Here is a 23,904-nt window from a genome sequence, read left to right on the forward strand (position 1 = left end):
CCGTAGGATCGAGATAAAACTTGGACAACACATTTATACATAACTGAAAGAAATTCTTAACGGTGAAGATCTACTTTGAATGAAATCTGGATTGGTTTCTGGGCGACAAATAGAAGTTGTTTTCTTCTCGCACAAAATTTGTGCAGTGTTCTTGAGAAGACCTTTTGCACAAATCTAACATTTGGAAGTTTCTGAAATTTGGACCCAAAATTTAGAATGTTTATCAGTATGTTCTACACGGTGGAGATCGAATTCTAATCTCTCCCACGACAGTAATAGATTCTGGAGAGTGGACCTTTTGATGTGCTTTCTTCTTTTAGTTTAGACACTATTTAAAAGTTGAAATGGGCAGCTGAATGTCAGCATTATAGGCCAACCCTACTTAATAACCACTGACTCGGTTTTTAAGTCCTTAATCAGCCTTTAAATGGGTTGTTATGAGTTGTGTTCAATGTATGAATAATGACATCTTATTGCATGTGATATGAGGTGAGGGGCTTCGGAATACATCATCAATTACATTTGACCAAGTGATTCAACCATCGGCATCATTAGCACAAGAAACTAGATTTTAAAATTTAATAAACTTTATTAAAATCTAAATTATATTCAAAATTAATCAGACATAAAAAAATTATGTGTTTAAAATTTTCATCTGTATGTGTATCTTATTTTTCTCCATTAATAATTTCCAAAATATATGAATCCTTACTAAATAAAATTTTCTTAAAATCTACATATCTTCATTATCTACCTATAAAACATAAATCAATACTAGCGACGGAGCACACATATTGTGTGTGTAAAATATTATATACAAATATAATGTATTGTATATTGAATAATTTGTTAATTTTAAAGTGCTTGTTTATTTTTTTTTTGTTTTTTTTTCAAATATAAAAAAAATAGTTATGAATGAATGGATGATGCGAGCAGTTGAGAGAAAAATGTGGGATAAGTGAGTTGGAGAGAGAGCGTAGAGGTATAAAAGGAAAAAATTGAAGAAAATTCACCATGACACCAAAAACATTTAAAATAGACTACCCACACTTAATAAAATAATAATAAAAATATTGAATAAGTAAAGAACATAAGCCAATAGTTTATAAATAAAATTAATTTTTTTTAATAATTAATAAAAAATTTTAGGTGAATGAGAGTGATTGATTAATAATTAATTAAAATCTAATTATTTGTAATAACATTGTCCAACCCAAAAATCATTAAAACTTTGAATTGAATATACCTTCTAGTTCATTTTGACTTGATGAAAGAAGAGTAGAAAAATTATTATTCAATCCGTTATTTTTTTTCTTTCAAAAAATGTATATATTGTCTTGATCAAACGGATAAAAATCAAATTGATGGCTTTGGTGAATTATTTGTTTGTATTTTTTAGGTAAATATTTTTAGATTAGAAAATGATTTTGGGATTAACAGCGTGTGAATATGAGGAGAGTTGCAAAGCAAAAGACGAGATAGAAACACGTAAACGAATTGGGTCCAAGTGTAATGCACACTCACCATCCCACCACTCATCTTCACCTCCATTGACCATTTTTCATTGGCATTTCTCTGATCAGTGAATTGTTTTGTTTTTGGGTTCTTCTGGGGAATGTCAACTTCTTCTGCCGCCGGATTTAACCAGCTGGAAGGGATTCAAGATGTCCAGGATTATCCATGGGTGAGTGAGTGAGTGAGTATGCATTAATGCTTCAGATGAATTAATGTGTGTGAGTAATTAATGGATAGTGCATGCAGGAGAATGAAGAAGAATTATCATCAATGTCGTCTGAGAGATATCGATCTTTTTATCATCTCATGCAGATGGGAAACAAGGCATTCCGTGACAACCGATTGGATCAGGTCGGTTACACTTTTTTTTTTTTTATGTAAAAACATTTGGATTCAAGGTGTTTCATGGAAATTGGAAGAATTAGTTGTTTTCTTCAGTGGCTTAAAGTAATGGGATTTTTCGATTCAAGGTGTTCTCTTCCAACTTGATACTCTGAAGCAGGGCGATCGCTGCTAGAATTTCTGTGAAAGTCACCTTTGACTATCTTTTTGACTTGTCTTTGGATTATTATTACGGCCCATGGATTCTATTCTATTGTACCAGTATGGAACATGTCTGAGTTCAGTACAGGGTGAAATTATCACCGAGAAATTCATGTGTCAATGATGGAGTACTGTTTTGATTGACCGGAAAGGTCCACTTATTTGTGTCGATTTGTTCTTTTCGGAATCAATGTGTTCAAATGTGAATGCAATGACAATAAGTGCTTTGTGAATTGAGAAGCGGGAGTGTGGGCTGAAGAGGCCGATTGAGATGTGGCATCACAATGTCTCAAGTTTTCCTTTTTGTGGCCGGCGGTGGTCGCCTACTTCGATTAGTTTTGTGCTCGTGTTTCAGATCAGTATCAAGACCAACTTTTGTTGATATAAGCTTACACAAGAGATTAATGATTGATGTGACCTAATTTCTGATGGAGTAAGAGTAATATTTTTTGACCTGTGCTGCTTGAAAACAAGTGCTATTCTGGTTAATTGAATTAAATTCTGGATAATAGCACATGTTGCCAATTACTTTCAGTGTTGCCTCATCATGAAATTTTTGCTATGGCGGTCAGAATGGATGGTCTGAGCAAGGAATAGGGAATTCGTTGGAGCATGCGATGGCAAATCATTGTTGTTTCCAATAAGAATGTGATGTGTTATTATTCATCAACCTCAAAATTACAACTGGACAATTCCTGTTTGACATCCTTGTGATCAAATGTACCAGAACTTTGCATCTTGATGCTTATTTTTTATGGTTTGATGACGAACACTGTTTTCATGCAGGCAATTGACTTTTACTCGAGAGCCAACAGCATTAAACCAAATGATTCCATCGTTCTTAGCAACAGATGCACTGCATATCTTCTGTTAGTATGATTTTAGATGTGAATTGTTGTATGTTTTTCATTTGGCTTTTTAATCATGATATTTTGTTGAATGAACTTTGCAGCTGTTTCATAATATTGATCACGTGTTTCATGTATCTTACATGGTGAATACTGAATTGTCACCAGGATCAGCCAGTTTTTCAAACACAGGCCTTCGTCTGCTTCTGAATACAGGCCAATGAGCGGGTTGGATCCAATAACTCATGCAGGGGTTTGACCACTATTTGATCCATTTCATTGATTTTCCTTTCCCACTCCTTTTAGACAAGTTACAGTACCTCAATTTTTGTTCTTAAGTTCAGCTTGCCCTGAAGGATGCTGAAAAGTTGATGAGTTTGCAAAGTAATTCTGTATCATCATACATTCGTAAGGCAAACGCTCTAGTCCTGGTGAGATGACCTTTTCATTGAATTACTATTTATCATCTATATGCTGTGAAACTTAATGTGTAAGGTTGAAAATGACTGAACGGTTCTGGTAAAGGAGAATTTGTGTCACAGTTACGCTCAAATAATTCGTAGCGATTTTAAATTCCACCGGTAGTTGTTTAATTTCAGAGCTAGCAATCTGTGTTTTGATATATGTTTTAGTGCTATTTTGTCTGTCTATTTGTTTGATTTCATGATGCATGAACTTTGTATCATGTTGTGCCATCTTTACTTGTGTTTTTTGGCTAAGTAAAGCCTTTAACCATGATACTCACCTTGATGTTTCGAGCAGCTGGAAAAGTATGAGCTGGCTTGCGATGTTATTCTTGAAGGCCTTCTAATTGATCCTAAGAGGTGATCAAGATGATAATCATAATAGTTTTGATGCTTCAGCATTAATCTTGTATTGGCTTAACTTGGTACGGTTTTGTTTTCATTTATGAATTGTTTTACAAAGAAAAGGTCTCCTTGTGCAGCAATTCTCTTCTGAATATGCAAAAATCAATAGCAGATACATCTATGAGGAGAAGCAATATAAAACCACAGCGTACAGATGATTATGATTGCACAGTGTGTTTGAAGTTGCTTTATGAACCTGTTACAACTTCATGTGGGCATTCCTTTTGCCGCTCATGCCTGTTTCAGTCCACGGACAGAGGTGTTATTTTACTCACTATACTTACTACCATTGATTTTATAATGTCTTGTTAAGATCCATTTGCTTCGTCTTGTGGATATAATTTCAGGCAACCGTTGCCCGCTTTGTCGTACAGTTCTGTTAATTAGTCCCATTACATGCGCAATCAGGTAAACTTTGCAAAGCTGAAATATCAAATGATATGCTCAAAATTATAGAATACACTATGCAGAACATGGAGACAGAAATTGATGTGCAAGAAGAAAGTATAAATATTTCTAAACTTTGTTGGGCACCAGGAGTGAAAATTATTCTCGTAAAGTGAACTGTTAAGTATGCAAGTGATTTTTCTCGGTGTTTGATGTAGTTTTGTGTGCCATCAAGATGTTTGTTGTAAATATATGTCAAAGAAAGCATCAGTTTCCTTTGTTTATTATCAACAAGAAACAGAAGAGATTCCTTTATCGTATGCCAGCTATGGTTTTGAAAGTTGATGTTTATTGGCTTTTTTCCAGCGTCACATTGAAAAATATCATTGAGAAAAACTTTCCAGAGGAATATGGGGAAAGGAAGTTGGAGCATGAGAGTCTGACAAAACTTGCTGTTGATTTGTTGCCTCTTTTTGTCATGGATGTTATTTTGCCATGTCAGAAGTTTCAGCTTAACATATTCGAACCTCGCTATAGACTTATGGTGAGTTGATCTAACTATTCAGTGATAAGTTCTGGACAAATATTGTTGATCCCTCGAAGGAATTGAATAAATTTGCGTTCTCAAAGAATGTAAACATTTGAATGAAGCAATTATTTAGCTTGACGTCAGGCATAGGTAAAGGACCTGAAAACGTCTTAGTTCCCTTCTTGTAGCGTCCCATTAGTTAAACGTTCATATGTTTCAAATTTCCATGTGGTCAATGAGTGGGACTTGAACTAAGATACCCTGTGCTGCATCTAAAGAGCATCATGTCTACCAGTTTCACCTAGGTTGTGTTTTTTTCCCTGACAAATGCAAACGACCATCTACTTTCATAGGGGATGTATTCTCAAGAAGATAACCAAATTTAAGTTGAGTTTGACTTGAAGAATTTCAAAATCCATTATTTATATAGTTTATGGCTTTTTATGGATAAGTACTTCAAACCCATTTTTATAAGTGAAAATAACTTAAAACATGTGTTTGGACAAGATTTTTGTAAAAAGTTTATGAAAATCTTTTTGAAAAATTGTTTTCCGAGTATAATTTTAAAGAATAACGAGAGATATTTTTTTATGTTTCTAAAAAGAAAAAACGAGTCAAATGGGTAGTAATTGGAAACAGGGAAAAAATGAGAAAAAATTATAATAAAAAAGTTTTTATAGAATAGTTATCCGAAACACCTTGTTCTTTTTTTCTTAACTATAAAAAATATTTTATAGAATAGTTGTCCAAACACATTTATTTTCAAAACAACTTTTAGAACATTTTATGAAAAATATACTTTGACCAAACGGGGCCTAAATGTGTGGATGAATTTGATCAAGTTGTACTTCAAATTCATCCCTTATCAATTTATACTCTTGCATCAATATTTGTAATCAGTTGTCAAATGTACCCAGCATTGGTTTCATATGAAACTATGCATAAAGTCTTTTTCCCCAATCAAATCCTTTCCACCTAACAAAACATAGGTATTGGGCCAAGAGCAAGAAAAAGAACACTTGATGCTGATTGCAGTAGATGATATGATCTATGGTGCATATCTGAAATTTCTTCCGAAATTAATCATATTTATCAGCGTAAAGCATTTTCGTTCAGTTAATCTGTCCACTTGTTGAATATTTCCCACTTTAGTACGTAATTTTCATCTTGTTGATGAGTTCTAAGTTCCATATGCATTGGAGCAGGTGAGGAGGATAATGGAAGGAAATCGCCGCATGGGAATGGTAACTTAATAGTTCTAGAGTGTGCTCTTGTTTTCATCTTACAATATAGTGGTTTTATAACTCCTTGATGTTCCGACATGCCGATCCTTTTTTATGATGTAGGTTATAAATGATTCGATTCTAGGTTCAATAGCCGATCATGCATGTGAGGTGGAGATAACAGAGTAGGTTCTCTTATATGTTGTTATTTATTTGATCATAGCTTTAACTATATGAGTTATATTCTGTCATTGGATACTTTTATTGCCATTCAAGTGCGTAGATGATGTTTATGCTCATTATTCATACAGTTGTGAGCCACTTCCGGATGGTCGCTTCTTTTTAGAGGTAACAATTAGCTGAAACTTGATGTGATTATGTTATATCGATCTTTTTCCTTGGAGTTGGAATACTTATATTCATCTAATTTTACTTATTTTGACTGTCTTTCTCTTATTTTGTCATCTAATCTGTTGTTTGAGTTTCCAGCTTCATGAAACCCATACGCAGCAGAAAAACCAAAACTTTTGGTCCATGTGTTTAATTATAAATGGATTAAATCAAATGAACTCTTTATATAATAATATAAGTAATCAAAGTTTGATAAATATTCTATACAGAACCTTTACCAAATCGAATAATTATATATGTATAAAAAAATTCAATGTAGTTTGCGAAGTCTCTATTTTGCTCATCCATTTTTACAAAATCAACCTTTTGCATTAAAAATACAAAATCTGTGGCTTCGGTTGGATTTTAATCCAAATATCATTAAATTAAATTACCAATTTTGATAAAACAATTGTGCCAAATTGAAGGGGTAACTACTAATTTAGTTATGCTTGAGCCTGAAACCGTTTGGGTCCCTTTTATTTGCATTGCTCCAAAAAAGATGCCTTGATTTATGACTTCTATGCTTTTGGTGCCTCATATTTGTTATGGATTATGCAGGAGCAATCATGACGATAATAATAACGGAATAAAATAATCAACAAGAACACCAAAGATTTACGTGGTTCACCCAATATATGCTACGTCCACGGAGCTGCTGCAAATATTTATAAACCGGAGAAATATTACAAGTGTATACAAAACACTATATCTCACCACACCCAAGCCCCGAGTATTACCGAGAAAATATTTCTCTAACTCACACAAAAGAACCCTCGAGAAAATACCTAAAAACCCTTTTCTTTTGTTTCTTATTTCCTATGCTCTCTGATTTTGGGAAGAATGAAATGGAGGAACGAGGGGCTCTATTTATAGGCATCATCCTTCGTGTGAAAGGCCTTCACAAAAGAAATCAATTCTGATTTCTTCAGCCACAATTTTAGACAATGCATGGGAACATATTAAATGGTTGGTGGGTTGTCGGTCAACAATTTCCAACTTTCAACAATCTTCCACTTGAAGACTTGATTTCAATCATGGCTTCACACAGTCAATGCAACAGCTCATGCCTCCTTTCTTTACGCTTGTAGTCCAACTGAAGTCGAACATAACTTCAGTTTGTCAGTTATCACCTCATTTGTGAACATATCAGCTGGATTTTTGCTTCCAAGAATTTTCTCAAGCATCAAGATTCCATCTTTCAAAACTGATCTGATGAAATGGTACCGAACCTGTATATGCTTCGTCCTAGCATAATAAACAGGATTCTTTGCCAAATGAATAGCACTCTGACTATCACAGTGTTATGTGCTATCCTCAAGCTTCTGACCCAACTTCTCAAGAAATGATCTCAACCATATCATTTCCTTGCTAGCTTCTGTCACTGCAACATATTCAGTTTCAGTAGTCGAAAGTGCAACTATCTTTTGCAACTTGGACACCCAGCTTACTGCCGTACCACCCAATGTAAACACATATCCAGTAGTACTTTTCCTGCCGTCTAGGTCACCACACATGTCGGCATCGACAAAACCTTGTAAGCCTGAATTTGACTTTCTGAAGCACAAAGATGAACTGATAGTACCTTTCAAATATCTGAGAATCCACTTCATTGCTCCCCAGTGTTGTTTTCCTGGATTGCTCATAAACCTGCTCACAACTCCCACTGCATGTGCTATGTCTGGTCTGGTGCACACCATTGCATACATGAGACTTCCGACAGCAGATGCATAAGGAACCTTATTCATATAAGCATGCTCCTGCTCCGTCGATGGTGATTGGGCTTTGGTTAGTTTGAAATGACTAGCCAAAGGAGTACTAACCGGTTTAGCTTCATCCATGTTGACTCTGCTAAGCACCTTTTTCACGTATTCTGTTTGAGATAACTTCAAGACTCCGTTCACCCTATCTCTCAAGATCCTCATTCCAAAAATTTGCTTTGCAGGTCCCAAATCCTTCATTGCAAATTCCTTTGATAACTCTCTCTTGAGCTTATCAATCTCATTCAGACACGCTCCTGCTATCAACATGTCATCCACATATAGCAGTAGAATGATATAAGAACCATCTATCTTTTTCACATAATAACAGTGATCCGCCTGACACCTCAGGAAACCGTTGTTATTCATGAATCCATCAAACTTCTTGTACCACGGTCTTGGAGCTTATTTGAGACCGTACAAGCTCTTCTGAAGTTTGCACACCATTTTCTCTTTTCCTCGTACTTCGAATCCCTGTGGCTGTTTCATATAAATTTCTTTATCCAGGTCACCATGAAGAAACGCCGTCTTTACATCCAACTGCTCCAAATGTAAGTCTTCCTTCGCCACTAGTTCAAGTACTGTTCTGATAGTGGTTAACTTAACCACTGGAGAGAAAATCTCGGTGTAATCAACGTCTTCTCTTTGTTGAAAGCCTTTTACAACAAGTCTTGCCTTGTACCGTTTGCTGCCATCAACTTCTTCTTTGATCCGGTACACCCACTTGTTGTGTAATGTCTTCTTACCTTCCGGAAGTTCTGTCAACTCCTAAGTCTGATTGGATGAAGTGAATTCATCTCGTCTTTCATGGCTAACTCCCACTTGATTGAATCATCATTTTGCATCGCTTCTTCAAGGGTCTTCGATGCACCTTTATCAGTCAGCAAAATATAGTGAAGTGCAGGGCAGTATTTCTGAGGTGGTCTAATTGTTCTCGACGATCTCCTGAGTTCAATCACCGGAGTTTGTGGATCAACTTCTTGTGCAGTTTCTTCTTCCTGGTTACTATCCTCCGACTCATTCATAGGAATATCTATCAATGACACTTCATTTGACTTCTGGACTTCAGGACATTTATCTCCTGCTGCAATGTCTGACTTGTCATTGTACAAAACTTGCTCATTGAAAATGATATCTCTGCTCCGAATGATCTTTCGATTTTGGTCATCCCAACACCGATAACCAAACTCATTATCTCCATAACCAATAAAGAAACACTTCTTTGATTTCGGATCAAGTTTCGTTCTGTTGGCTGAATCGATGTGAACATATGAGAGACAACCAAACACTTTCAAGAACGAAAGGTTTACTCCTTTGCCGCTCCTGACCTCCTCTGGTATTCTGCAATCTAGTGGTACCGAAGGTCCTCTGTTGATCAGATACGCTGCAGTGTTAACTGCATCAGCCCAAAATGATTTCGGCAGTCCAGCGTGCAATCTCATGCTCCTGGCTCGCTCATTCAGGGTCCTGTTCATCCTCTCAGCTACACCATTCTGTTGAGGTGTACCAGGAATGGTTTTCTCCATCTTGAACCCGTTCTCTGCACAATACTTCTTGAACTCAAAATCTTCATATTCTCCTACGTTATCAGACCGTAAACACTTCACCTTCAAGTTGGTCTCATTCTCCACCATGACTTTCCACCTCTTAAAGGTTTCGTAAACGTCAGATTTATTTTTCAAAAAATAAACCCAAACCTTCCTGCTCGAATCATCGATAAATGTGACATAATATCGTGAGCCGCCAAGGGATGTCACAGGAGATGGCCCCCACACGTCACTATGAACCAGCTCCAACTTTGATGCTTTCGGTTCCCTACCGCCTTTCGAAAAGCTCACCTTATTTGCTTTCCAAGAACACAGCTTTCACACAGTTTGTGTTTGACAGTTTTTAACTCCGGTAGCTTTCCTTTTGATATTAGCATCTTCATTCCCTTCTCACTCATATGTCCAAGTCTACAGTGCCATAGACTTGAGTTAGCTCCAGCATCCACAGCTGCTAACATGTCTATGCAACTGGAAGTCATATAAAGGGAATGATTAGCCCAGAATGATTTCGGCAGTCCAGCGTGCAATCTCATGCTCCTGGCTCGCTCATTCAGGGTCCTGTTCATCCTCTCAGCTACACCATTCTGTTGAGGTGTACCAGGAATGGTTTTCTCCATCTTGATCCCGTTCTCTGCACAATACTTCTTGAACTCAAAATCTTCATATTCTCCTCCGTTATCAGACCGTAAACACTTCACCTTCAAGTTGGTCTCATTCTCCACCATGACTTTCCACCTCTTAAAGGTTTCGTAAACGTCAGATTTATTTTTCAAAAAATAAACCCAAACCTTCCTGCTCGAATCATCGATAAATGTGGCATAATATCATGAGCCGCCAAGGGATGTCACAGGAGATGGCCCCCACACGTCACTATGAACCAGCTCCAACTTTGATGCTTTTGGTTCCCTACCGCCTTTCGAAAAGCTCACATTTTTTGCTTTCCAAGAACACAGCTTTCACACAGTTTGTGTTTGACAGTTTTTAACTCCGGTAGCTTTCCTTTTGATATTAGCATCTTCATTCCCTTCTCACTCATATGTCCAAGTCTACAGTGCCATAGATTTGAGTTAGCTCCAGCATCCACAGCTGCTAACATGTCTATGCAACTGGAAGTCATATAAAGGGTTCCAGTTTTTGTTCCTCGAGCAACAATCATGGCTCCTTTGCTCACTTTCCAAGAGCCATCACCAAAGGTCACTTTATGACCTTCGTCATCGAGTTGACCCACTGATATCAAATTCCGGGTCAACTTTGGTACATGTCTCACTTTGTTGAGTTTCCAGATAGACCCGTTTGACATTTTCAAACTGATATCACTCATACCAGCTATTTCCAACGGTTTTCCATCTGCCAAAAAATTTTTTCCGTAATTACCAGCAGTGTAATTACTGAATACCTCACGATCACCGGTGGTATGAAATGAAGCTCCCGAATCCATAACCCAAGAATCAACCGGGCTTTCCATGGATAGTACTAAGGCATCATGTACATCCTCAGTAACAGTGTTTGCATTATTTTTGGGTGATCTGCAGTCTTTTTTCATGTGACCAGTTTCACCACAGCTCCAGCACTTTAATTTCTTTTCGAATGTATTTTTGTCTTTTTCACTCCTTGATTTGGATCTGCCAAGCCATCGGTTAGAACCTTTTTCGCTACTTCTGCCCCTACTTCTGTTTTCGAGATTTAGGGTAGATCTTGATGATGTTGCTTCTCCCGAATCTATCCTGCGAACTTCTTCACCAAGGATTCGATCTCTGACATCATTAAATTGTAACTTTTCTTTTTCAGCAGAATTGCTAACCGCTGCACGCATCGGCTCCCAAGCATTTGGTAAAGACGCCAAAAGAATAAGTGCACGGATCTCATCATCAAACTTGATTTCAACCGATGTTAGGTGAGAAACAATCGTGTTGAATTCATTGATGTGTGCCGCCACCGAAGCACATTCCTCCATCTTTAAGTTGAATAACTTTTTCATGAGGAACACTTTATTATTTGCTGATGGCTTCTCGTACATGTCCGACAAAATGGACATCCTTCTAACGACTTATGCATTCTGTTATCATTTTCAATTGGATGATCCTTTAATCCAACTAGTGGAGGATTTCAAATGGATCGATTTTTTTGATTTTCATTGGAGATTAGGAATAGATGGACTTTCTATTGGACCTATTTTACTGACAGGATTCATCATCTCCTCCGTGGCTTTTGCCTTCGCCACGTTGTGTGCCACATTCTTTGTTAGGGTCAATCGTATTACCCTAACACTTGTCGGTCAAGAAGCTCCCACTCATCATCCTCTATCTTTTCTGGCTTCACTCCGGATAGAGGTTGATGTAGCTTTTTGCTATACAAATAATCTTTAATCTGTAACCGCCAGAACGTGAAATCTGTACCATCGAACTTATTGATTCCAGGTCCCGATCCATCATTTCCGGCCATCGCTTCACCTGCCTTGATAAAATTTCAAAAAATCTTTTCTGATGTGGAAGATCAGACAAAGCTGCAACCACAGAGCTTACTCAGAATTTTAAGAAATTTTTCACCAAGGCTCCTGGACACCGTAACAGCTCTGATACCAGTTGTTATGGATTATGACGGAGCGATCATGACGATAATAATTGCGGAATAAAATAATCAACAAGAACACCAAATATTTACGTGGTTCACCCAATATAGGCTACGTACACGGAGCTGCTGCAAATATTAATAAACCGGAGAAATATTACAAGTGTATACAAAACACTATATCTCACCACACCCAAGCCCCGAGTATTACCGAGAAAATATTTCTCTAACTCACACAAGAGAACCCTCGAGAAAATACCTAGAAACCCTTTTCTTTTGTTTCTTATTTCCTATGCTCTCTGATTTTGGGATGAATGAAATGGAGGAACGAGGGGCTCTATTTATAGGCATCATCCTTCGTGTGAAAGACCTTCACAAAAGAAATCAATTCTGATTTCTTCAGCCACAATTTTAGACAATGCATGTGAACATATTAAATGGTTGGTGGGTTGTCGGTCAACAATTTCCAACTTTCAACAATATTCGCTGTTAGAAACTTATGAATAAGAGCACAATTTCCCTCAAATTTGGTTACTTCTCTTAACAAGATAATTACTTATTTTCGTCCCAATTGTTTAGAATCGAAACTTCTATATGCACTCTTCTGTCGCTAGAAATGTTTATTTGAAATGAATCCATGCACACTATAACTGATCTAGGACAAAAAAGTAATTGGGGTTTTGGTTTTATGCTTTGCATGGAAAAATATCGATCTCTTGTAAGCTGTATTGCCATTTCCAATATGAATATGCGAATTAATATAAGAACTTCTAATTTGCATATTCTACATTGTAAATGTTAATATCATCCCATTAACTAAAAATTTACTTTCTGTCAAGCATTGGTCTTTTTGTTGTCTTAAACAAAACCTTAGTTCTTGATTGGTTTGAGTGGCTATTTGATGCAGGTCGAAAGTCGGCGAAGGTGTCAGATTATTAGACATTGGGATCAAGATGGGTAGGTTTTAATTATCTAGTATCTGATGACATTCATTTGCATGACTTTCATTCTCTGCTCATGTTCTTCATTAATTAACTATTTTTTTCACGTTGTGATTGATGTGAAGGTATCGCATTGCTGAAGTTGAATGGTTGCAAGATATTTGCCCACAAGAAGGTACTAAAGAGAAAGAAGATGTAAGTGAAGACATTATATGATATCTTATGATGATAAGTGAATTAAGACTGATTGAAAGACTTTAGTTCAAATCATGGAGTAGTGGTGATTCGATTTTCCTATGTGAATAAGACTGATTAACAAATGTTTATAGTGAAATCTTGAGGATCGTAGGAGTGTATCTACTTATTAGACATGATTGCAAAATGGGAATATGACATTGATGATGAGGAAGATGAGACTTCTTGGTAGCGGGATAGAGTACAATGATTCTTGCAATAAACAATTAGTCCTATGAATAAATTGTTTTTGCTTCAAGTTTGATTAAAAAATAGGGGATATATGAGTGCAAAAATTTTTAAGAGAAAGTGGTGTATGTTAAAAGGCCATACTCGGCTTTGATTAATGAATTTGTCAGATTTACAAAGCTTTATAGCTTTGTTATGATTTTGTTAATGCACATTTTAATATTTTAATAATATTGGAATGAGAATATGAAGTTTATCTAGTGACTATAACAAAAGGAGTTTCCAGGTGAGGTCAAGGAGTATTGGTCATAAGTCAGGGTACAACTTAGGGTTGCAAATGAACTAAATCGAGTTGGATACCATTTGTATTGTTCTGTCTAAGCTCGAGCTTGAAACTTTTTAGCTAGCTCAAAGCTCATAAAATTGTACTATTTCAGGAAGGGTTGAGCAGAATTATAGTTTTGGGTTAGTTTGGTTTAAACTTAATGACCGAGCTCTGTTAAGTAATAACTCAAATATAACTCAAGCTTTATAACTCTAGTTCGATTATTTAACGTGATTTGAATAATGTTTGAGTGTTCGAAAAGTTCACGACCTTTTAATTGTCCTACGTCTGCTGGATAAAGTTTTTGAGAGTTCTATATATGGACTTGGGCAATCATCTCCATTTGAGCTAACTTTTGGAGTTGAGTTAGGTCCAGATCTTGATCTTAATATGGTATCAGAGTACAGGTTCCACTGTTATGCGTTGGATTGCCCATAATGAGGTTGGGCTACCTGTTAATGTCTTCACGCTCTAGTTGTTCATTCCTAGGCGTGATCGACCAGATAAAATTCTTGAGAATTGCATATATGGAATTGGACAATCCTCCCCCTTAAGCCAGCTTTTGGGGTTGGTGTTAGGTCGAAGTCCATGATTTAGCATCGTATCAGAGTCCAGACCTATCGCTATGTATTGGACTGCTCATAGTTCGACTACTCGTTGTCTTGTAAACTTCATGTTCCAGATGTTCATTTTTTGGCGTGAGGGGGGTTGTGTTAGTTGTCCACATCTGTTGGATAAAGTTCTTGGAAGTTTCATATAAGGACTTGGACCATCCTCTCCCCTTGAGCTAATTTTCGGGGTTGAGGTTAAGTCCAAGCCACCAACTTTAACATGACCTTGCCTAATTTTTCCTCTAGTAAAACCAAAAAAAATTGAGTCAAATGCTGTTCATATTTTTGTATTTGAACTCAAACTCAAAGATTTTATACGATTTGAAGCTCATTGTAACTGATTTGCTTAATTTTAATATAATTTTATAGTTTTATATAGAATGCTAATGAAAGAAATAATTTGTGATCAAATTCATCAGCTTAAAAGATATATGAACTTACTCGGGATTGACCTGAGTGTCCTTTGCAGCCAGAGCCCAGGGGGTGAATAATGTGTTTTTCTATTCCGCATAACAGATTACTGTTATTAGAAAAAAAAATGATCTCTGGAACTCGCGGTCAGGCATTAGTAGTTTGCAAAATAAACCGTTTTCATTTAGTAGCTGGACAGGGTGTGCTCCAAGAACTTGAGCTTTTGATTTCTTCGATTTCGGAAGTACTCGACAAGGCCTCTGAAGCATAGTTGAAGAAATTGTGCGGGACCTGTCTGATTCTTGAACTGTGCGTACTAAAAAGTGTAGTTCAGTTTATTTAACTATGTATTGTTGTAATTACTATGAAAATGATGAAGGCAGGAATGTAAGGAATGAAGGGACTGGAATGCAACGAAGACATGGAGTGATGGAGGTTAGACATAAATAGAAGGAATGAAATTATTGAGGTTGGAAGAGTTATGAATACACCTTACTTGGATTGTGGTTGTTCTATTAGAGTTTGACTCGGACTGCACTCGAGTTATGCTGAAGTCCAGATCATTTTCACATATTTAACTTAAACCGGTTGCACTTAAGTTGCGTCGGTGCTCGATTTTTCAAGCATCTATCTTGTTATCATCCTACCAAAGTATAATAGAAACCTGCAGTCGGAGGATTAACATAAATCGGTTGTACACCATGTTCAATGAACATTTCACAACTCTTTAGATGTAGAATATATCCTTTTCTGCAACTATCAAAATCACCGTTGCCTTTCAGTTGGAAAGTTTACATCCTGTACGTGTTGCCTTGCATGATGCATAAGGTTCTTCAAATCTTTAAAATTTTCATGGATTGATATCTCATTTATTGCAGTTGCTGGAGATGACGAATAAAGCAGCTGTATACGCTCGCCAGTGGTTACAAGAGACACAAGAAGAGGCACGAGAAGGTTATAACCTTCATTCTTTTATTCACAATATTTTCTCCGTTGGCATTTCAAACAAAGTGTTCGTTCGTGATAAGGTGTTTGCTTGCAGATAGAGCAAGGAGTGCAGAGCTTCTGAAAATGGAAGCGTTGATGCCTTCAACGAAGGATCCCGAGCGCTTCAGTTTCTGGGTATGCTTCTCAGCATGCATTCTCATTGATAGTCAGACATCTTGTAGCTTGTTAAATGACATGTTGTTCGAATGCAGCTGGTGCAATTAACTGATCGAAGGACATCGGAAAGATTAGATCTCCTTCGCATCAGAGATACAAAGGAGGTATTGTTGTTTAGCTTATCCAATTGTCTTTTCCCTACCGTAATCAACCAAGGAAAAAAAGTGTTTTTCGGTTACCACAATGGTTTCTAAAAAAGCACTTATTTAAGTGCTTTTTTAATAGCAAAAAATTTTGGCTTTTAGACTTCTGCTTCTATTTTATTTAAATTTTTATAATAGCAAACTTTTTCAATGTTTATCCAAACGCTAAAACCGTTTCTGGTTTTTTTTTTTTTAAATATAAAAACACTTTAAAACGCTAGAGTTATTTAAGTTTTCTCACTGAACTCCCTTGTCAAATATTGAAAATACGCACATATCTTGTGAAAATTTAATAGGCATCTCAACCCTTAGATTTTTATAATAGTTGCACGTGTAAAGTTACTGAACATATATCGTTATTGCGTTTAAGTAACCATTTTTTTAACATTATTCGTCTATTATACGAAAATGTCCTCATATTATAATAATTTCTGTATCTACTCAAATATATCACATTTATTTGTGAAGAAAAATTGTGAATTCTTATGTAGGTGATATATTTGAGTATATAAGAAAATTATTACAATAACAGAAAAGCATTTTCGTACCTAGACCTAATATTGTCAAAATATTGGTTAAATAGGCGCAACAACAGCGCGTGTTCAACAGCTAGCCATGACTAAGGCAAAACATGCAAATATTATAAAAAGTTATGGGCTAAGATATCTATTAAATTTTACAGTGGATAAATGTGTATTTTTAATATTTACAGGGGATTTGGAGCAAAAAAACTCTAAAAATGTGTTTGTTAATTAGAAAACAGAGTAAAATTCCTGTGGGACAGTCTCACGAATATATTTTTGTGAGATGAATCGACTCGGTCTATACGTGCAGTGAAAAATAATAATTCTACATGAATCAGGTCAGAAAATTGTCTCACAAAATTGATCCGTCAGATTGATCCATAAAAGTTTCTACGTAGAAAATATTCTTTGAATCTTGTTCACCTAAATCTAAACTCTTGGGTAGGTCAATATTAAGTAGAATAAGTTGTGGATATTTCGCCTTGATCATTGCTAAAGCTATGTGTTATGGAATTTTGATGCAGAGAATCAGACGAGGATTGCTTTACATTAAGATGGAAGAGCAAAGACGAAGCGTCTGATACAGAAGAGAATGTGCTCATGTGCACGCTATTAATACATTCTTAAAAGGAATTTAGACCAAAAATTTAAATTTGTATTGTCTTTGATGTTTTGGGTCTCGATGTTTTTAAATTTCAATCTTAATCCAGCTTTTTTCTTGACAATTTTGGTTATTTTGTATTGAGAATGTTGATGTGACATCATTGTACATAATAGTGCTGCATTGGTATCATTTCGACGTTATACCAAAGAAAAGATTAAAAGTTGTTAGATCTTTTAGTTTTGGTGATAACAAAGAATATTTCATTGTATAAATCAAATTGTTTTTGTTTGTAAATCTGGTACTTGATCGCTTACATTGAAGACTCAAAGAGTTCTCAAGCAGCTAAGAGTTCTCAACGGTTCAATATTACAAGAAAGATCTACTCGCCCGCCCCAGTAACAGATAGCTTACTCGACCGTTCACACGCTTGAAAAATATTTGAAAACGGTTGTAAAGATTTCTTCTGATTCAAGTTTCACAACTTACAAAATATCCCACATATTTTATCAGAAAATTTAGTTGTCAAGACATGCACAACTAACAAAGTATCAGAAAATCCGACTGTTTTTCGGATCTGAAATGCACACTGAAGAATTTGCGCACAGAAGCTGTATGTGATTGTTGCTTTTTACATTTGGGAAGATCGAAATATCGCATTTATTGAAGTGTACTCCATATCAAGAAAAAACGGCGATAACAGTGCTTTTGCATTAATAAGCTAACATTCGAACATTTAATGATCTCATGCAAAAGTCACTATAACTAGATGATGCATCAGAGAGAAAACTCTACTTAATGATCTAAATTATTCTGCATTTTTTCAAGAACTCTGTAATAACCCGTAACCTGAATTAAGTTAATTAAATATTAAACAGGATTAAAGGGTTACTATTTAAACAAATCAAGGGCTTAATCCAGATTAAAGTATAAATTCCAAGCTTCGGATCCATCGGAGGGTTCGGAAGCATCGAACAAGAGCCTTGGGATAGTTCGGAAGCTTCGAAGACCAACTCGGAAACACCGAACTTGATTGTAAGCCAATGTTGAATATCGGATGTACTGAGCAGTTCGGAAGCTCCGATCTTCTTGCAGTCAGGGGTATGAGTTTTGATTTGTGATTGGACTTGACAGAGTTCGGAAGGTTTGAACTGTGTCGGCAACAATGAGTTGTCCAATCAGAGACACGCGTTCGGTGGCTAGTGTTCGGAATCTTCGAAGAGGGAGATCGAACGTTTCGAAGTGCATTCGAAAGCTCCCAATTAGGATCGGTGGTTTCGAATGATACCTATAAATAGGGTCCGAGGTCTTCACTTCTCATTGCCAATTCCTCAGCTTTTCTCTCGTTCTCAGCCTATAATTATTAGAGATTTCTAGGCATCTTCTCGTAGGCTAAACAATAGCAAGGCGTTACCGGGTCGTAGCAAAAGTTCTACCTAAGATTTGGGGCCATCGTCATCAGTGGAAAGTCGACGGATGCAGGTGATACTCTGAGTTCTTTAAATAGTTTGAGTGTATCCATTAGTTTAGTTAAAGCTTTTAGAATAGTTTACATTTGATTATAGGCTTGGATACTAGGCTGTTCACCTAGACTTTGTTGGAATACGTGTTCAGATCAATTAAGAATTGATACCCGGTGCAGCGAAAGTTTAAAAATTTTATTTTTATATATGGAACGATTCCATATCATGGGTATCAAAACTTCACGATTAAATTATGCAAGTAAAAATAAAATCACAATTAAATTTTTACCTCTTCAAGCAACGACTTGATTATGGACACCAACAGAATTTAATCTGCTCTTCTTGTATATCCCGGGAACCGATGGCTTCACGATCAATCTCCGGAATCAGGTCCACGAACAGAAAATAGAAACCCTCTGATTGATTGCACTAGAAATCAATCAGATGTTTATCGATGAGAATAAACAGATTTGATCTGTCAATTCAGAATGTAATTTTCCGCAAAAATCACAAACTGAATTTTCTCAAAAAGGGACATAGGATTTCGAAAATCCCCTTGAAATAATATGAGTGATTTTCGAAAATTGCTAGAATGAATTCTTGTGATTTTCAAACACTACTCATCTATTTATAGATAATTTCTAGACTAGATTAAGTTATGATTGTATTAGGACTCTAACTCCTTAGGGCCCACAATCCATAACTTAAGCCCAAAAATCCAAGCCCGTTATTATAGAAATAAATATAAAATTCATCATGACTCCGATTGATAAAACGATTTCACCAATGTGCACAGAAACCACTTCTGTACCTTTTAAAGTCAAGATAATTTTTCTGAATCCGAATTCAGTGATTTCCAAAAATGCCCATCCCTATGTCATTTTAGAAAATTTCACTCCCTTTTAGTTAAGAAGTCCAATTCTCTTTCATTAAATTTAACTCTTTAAATTTAACTATCTCAACGGGGTTTAGTAATTCATTACTTGTGTGACTCTCAATGGTTCAGGGATACAGCTAGCCGTGGGCTCACAACTCCTTGTGACTCGAAACAACAATTTCCGACTTGCCCAACGAATCATGGTAAGAGCGTCTAGCAACATCGCCCCATGATTCCCTAGGTATCACTGATAGTGCCTGCAAGAACCAGTAGATTTTGGTTAGCGTACAGTACGGCCCCTTCATCCATATATCCCGATCGAATCAACAACCATTGGTGCATCGAGAGTCGTTCAAGATTCGATAACTATGCATTACATCTTGGAGATCAAATAGTGACATCGCATGTGTTACTAGGAAAACCGAGTAACCTAAAACACATCATGTACTCTGGCCTGAGATTCGTCACACTAATATCTCCTCAGATCGCATAGGATATCCACACTCGCAAGTATGTGGTGAATCCTTGACAACAAAGCATCGACTCCTATATGTGTCGTAACTTTACCCAATCCCGACACCTGTTGACCCCAATAGGGTCGGTAAACGAGTCAAAGTACAGTACTAGCATATAGAGTCTCAATGATGTTTCAAGTAGTAAGGACTAATGGTATACAACCAAAACCGCGAACTTTATCCACTCGATAAGTGATAACCACTTGGAAAGTCCGAATAGGGTAGTTCGATCATTCATCATATGAATATCTATTTGCATGCTTTGAACATCTCCATGTCCATTACCAATGAAACGTGGTACTTGGCATCACAAATGCTAGTCTCAATCTCGAGCGATCCTTATCCTTATTAGCGGACGACTCAATTGACTAGGAACTGTTTAGAATATACAGTGACTATAAGATGTGTTTCATAATAGTGATCTCTCCTTATTCACTATCTCATCTTACTTACACTACAGTATATTCAAGGTCTTTATCAAAACATCAATAGTATATCACAATATAACAATATGAAGAAAGACAAAGAAAATGCCATTAATGAATGTAAATTATATTAAACAAATATTGTTTATACATAGAGTCACAAAAGCCCTTAGCCACAAGTTGGCTAACCGGGCACCCACTCTTTCAATCTCCCACTTGCCCTAAAGCCAACTAGTCACACTACGCAATCCCATTGCTTTGCGATGTTTGTCAAACAATGGTCCTGGCAAGGGCTTAGTAAGTGGATCAGCGATATTGTCTGTAGAGGCCACTCTCTCGACAGTGATGTCTCCTCTTTCAACAATCTCCCGGATGATGTGGTATTTCCTCAGTACGTGATTGGATCTTTGATGAGACCTTGGTTCCTTTGCCTGAGCAACGGCACCAGTGTTGTCGCATTACACCGGAACTGGACCAACAGCTTCAGGAATTACGCCCAACTCTTGGACGAAATTCCTCATCCAAACGGCCTCTTTAGCAGCAGCTGATGCTGCAATGTATTATGCCTCAGTGGTGGAATCCGCTGTGGTGTCCTGCTTGGAACTCTTCTAAGAGACAGCACCGCCATTGAGCATGAATACAAATCCAGAGGTTGACTTCGAGTCATCCACGTCGCTTTGGAAGCTAGAGTCGGTATAGCCTTCCAATTTCAATTCTCTTCCTCCATAAACCATGAATATATTCTTAGTCCTTCTCAAGTACTTAAGAATATCTTTCACGGCTTTCCAATGCATTTGACCGGGGTTGGCCTGATATCTGCTCGTGACACTCAGAGCAAAGGCTACATCCGGTCTGGTTGATATCATCCCATACATAATACTACCTATGGCTGACGCATATGGTATGTGTGTCATTTTCTCTATCTCTTCGTCAGTCTTGGGACACATAGACTTGGATAGAGAAACTCCATGACACATAGGTAGATGTCCTCTCTAGACTCATCCATAGAAAACCTTTTCAATATGGTGTCGATGTAGGTTGCTTGAGTAAGTCCTATCATTCTCTTAGATCTATCTCTATAGATCTGTATCTCTAGAATATAGGATACCTCACCCAAATCCTGAAAGAGTTGATGCCCCGTTAGCCAACTTGTGGCTAAGGGCTTTGAGAGTCTCTTTTTGTAAACAATCTTTGTTTAATATAATATACGTTCTTTAAATGGCGTTCACTTTATCTTATTATTATATAATGATATACTATTGCTATTTTGATAAAGACCTTGAATATACTAAAGTAAGATGAGATAGTGAATATAGAGAGATCACTATCATGAAACACATTTTATGTTCACTGTATATTCTAAACAGTTCTTAGTTAATTGAGCCGTTCACAAATAAGGATAAGGATCGCTCGAGTTCTAAACAGTTCTTAGCATTTGCGATGCCGAGTACCATGTTTCATTGGTATGGAACATAGAGATGTTCGAAGCATGCAAATGGATATTCATATGATGAATGATCGAACTACCCTATTGAGACTTTCCAAGTGGTTATCACTTATCGAGTGGATATAGTCCGCGGTTTTGGTTGTACACCATTAGTCCTTATTAATTGAAACATCATTGAGACTCTATATGCTAGTACCGTGCTTTGACTCGTTTACCGACTCTATTAGGGTCATCAGGTGTCGGGATTGGGTACAGTTACGACATATATAGGAGTCGATGCTTTGTTGTCAAGGATTCACCGCACACTTGCGAGTGTGGATATCCTATGCAATCTGAGGAGATATTAGTGTGACAAATCTCTGGCCAGAGTACAGATGTGCTTTAAGAAATGGTTTCTTAGTAGAACATGCGATGTCACTATTTGATCTTCAGGATGCATTGCATAGTTATCGAATCTCGAACGACTCTCGATTTACCAATGGTTGTTGATTCGATCGGGATATATGGTTGAAGGGACCGTACTGTGCGCTAACCAAAATCTACTGATTCTTGCAGGCACTATCAGTGATACCTAGGAAATAATGGGACGATGTTGCTAGACGCTCTTACCATGATTCGATGGGCAAGTCGAAAATTGTTGTTCCAAGTCACAAGGAGTTGTGAGCCCACGGCTAGCTGTATCCCTGAACCATTGAGGGTCACACAAGTAATGGATTTCTAATCTCCGTTGAGATAATTAAATTTAAAGAGTTAAATTTAGTGGATAAAGAAGTAGGACTTCTTATTTAAGAGTAGAGTGAGTAAGATTTCCTAAAATGACATAGTGATGGACATTTTTGGAAACCACTGAATTCGGATTCAGAAAATTTGTCTTGACTTTAAAAAGATGCAAAAATGGTTTCTGTGCACATTGGTGAAATTGGTTTATCAATCTGAGTCACGATGAATTTTATATTAATTTTTGAACATGCGGGCTTTGCTTGTCAGGCTTGAACTTATGTTATCAATTTTAATCGTAGGAATTTGATACCCATGATATAGAATTGTTCCATATAAAATTTTAAAACATCCGCTGCAACGGGTATCACTTTTTTTTTCGATCCGAAGAACGACCGTGTTCCATCAGTGGTATCAGAGCCAGGCTGTTCTCGGATTTTACGATTAAAATTTATTCAATTGTACAAGCCTCGATTTTTCAGAAAAATAAAACGAAAAAAAAAATATTTTCCCGGGGACTGCCCGCTGCCCGAAAGGGCAGCGGGCAGCCGCTGCCCTGCGCGCAGCTGGGCCGCGCCCAGCGGCCCAGCGACGGGGCTGGGCCCCCGGCCCGAATGTCGGGGACTGCCCGGGATCGTCCTGGGCAGCCCAGAAAAATTAAAAAATTTTATTTTATTTTTTTTTAAAATTTTGAATTTCGGCCCGTTAATTGTTATCGGGCCTAGTTTTTGGCCCGATTAAAAATTGTTTCAGTTGGTCCACGAGGCAATGGGTCAAAATTGTTTGAGCCCAAAATTTTTAAGAAAATTAATTTTTGGATAAATTTTGAATTTTGGAAATTTATAAATTTAATCCAATAAATTAAATCTTTAATTATTAATTTTGGTACAATTGATAATAAAATATGATTTTATGTATAAAATTGGATTTTATATGTAAAATATGATTTTATAGATAAACTAGATAAAATATGATTTTATATATAAAATAAGATTTTATGTATGAAATATGATTTTATCTATTTAAATTTTATTGCCATTGCATGTTATCCAATGAATTAATTTGGAATTAAAATTATTGGATAAGGATGATCGATTGCCATGACCAATATTATAAGTGTATGTTAGGTTGTTTACAT

General features: G+C 36.7%; 1 protein-coding gene across 2 annotated transcripts; it reads left to right on the forward strand.

Annotated features, from left to right (window-relative positions):
* Positions 1-1,498: 1,498 nt before the first annotated feature.
* On the forward strand, positions 1,499-17,514 carry LOC140882011 (uncharacterized). Of its 2 annotated transcripts, XM_073287719.1 has the most exons (18): positions 1,502-1,684; positions 1,762-1,866; positions 2,845-2,927; positions 3,075-3,159; positions 3,251-3,337; positions 3,669-3,730; positions 3,853-4,034; positions 4,123-4,183; positions 4,529-4,706; positions 5,897-5,935; positions 6,038-6,099; positions 6,226-6,262; positions 13,087-13,136; positions 13,246-13,315; positions 15,769-15,844; positions 15,933-16,012; positions 16,090-16,158; positions 17,246-17,514. In XM_073287719.1, exons 1-18 carry the CDS (start codon positions 1,616-1,618, stop codon positions 17,300-17,302), a joined length of 1,452 nt encoding a protein of 483 aa, XP_073143820.1. In that variant the 5' UTR covers positions 1,502-1,615; the 3' UTR covers positions 17,303-17,514. The 2 variants fall into 2 exon arrangements, 1 of the variants encoding a protein (XP_073143820.1); XR_012150119.1 differs by lacking the exons at positions 16,090-16,158; positions 17,246-17,514 and having other exon boundaries at positions 1,499-1,684; positions 13,246-13,295.
* The last annotated feature ends 6,390 nt before the right edge of the window (positions 17,515-23,904 follow it).

The sequence above is a fragment of the Henckelia pumila genome, chromosome 2, assembly GCF_033568475.1.
Source record: "Henckelia pumila isolate YLH828 chromosome 2, ASM3356847v2, whole genome shotgun sequence".
NCBI classification, from domain to species: domain Eukaryota; kingdom Viridiplantae; phylum Streptophyta; class Magnoliopsida; order Lamiales; family Gesneriaceae; genus Henckelia; species Henckelia pumila.

What these genes read in the sequence shown, in the direction of transcription:
- LOC140882011 (XM_073287719.1), top strand. Translation starts at nt 1,616, where the DNA reads ATGTCAACTTCTTCTGCCGCCGGATTTAACCAGCTGGAAGGGATTCAA. An exon ending in GTTTCAGTCCACGGACAGAG is followed by an intron (nt 4,035 to 4,122) that starts GTGTTATTTTAC and finishes ATATAATTTCAG; the next exon opens with GCAACCGTTGCCCGCTTTGT. An exon ending in CCGAGCGCTTCAGTTTCTGG is followed by an intron (nt 16,013 to 16,089) that starts GTATGCTTCTCA and finishes GTTCGAATGCAG; the next exon opens with CTGGTGCAATTAACTGATCG.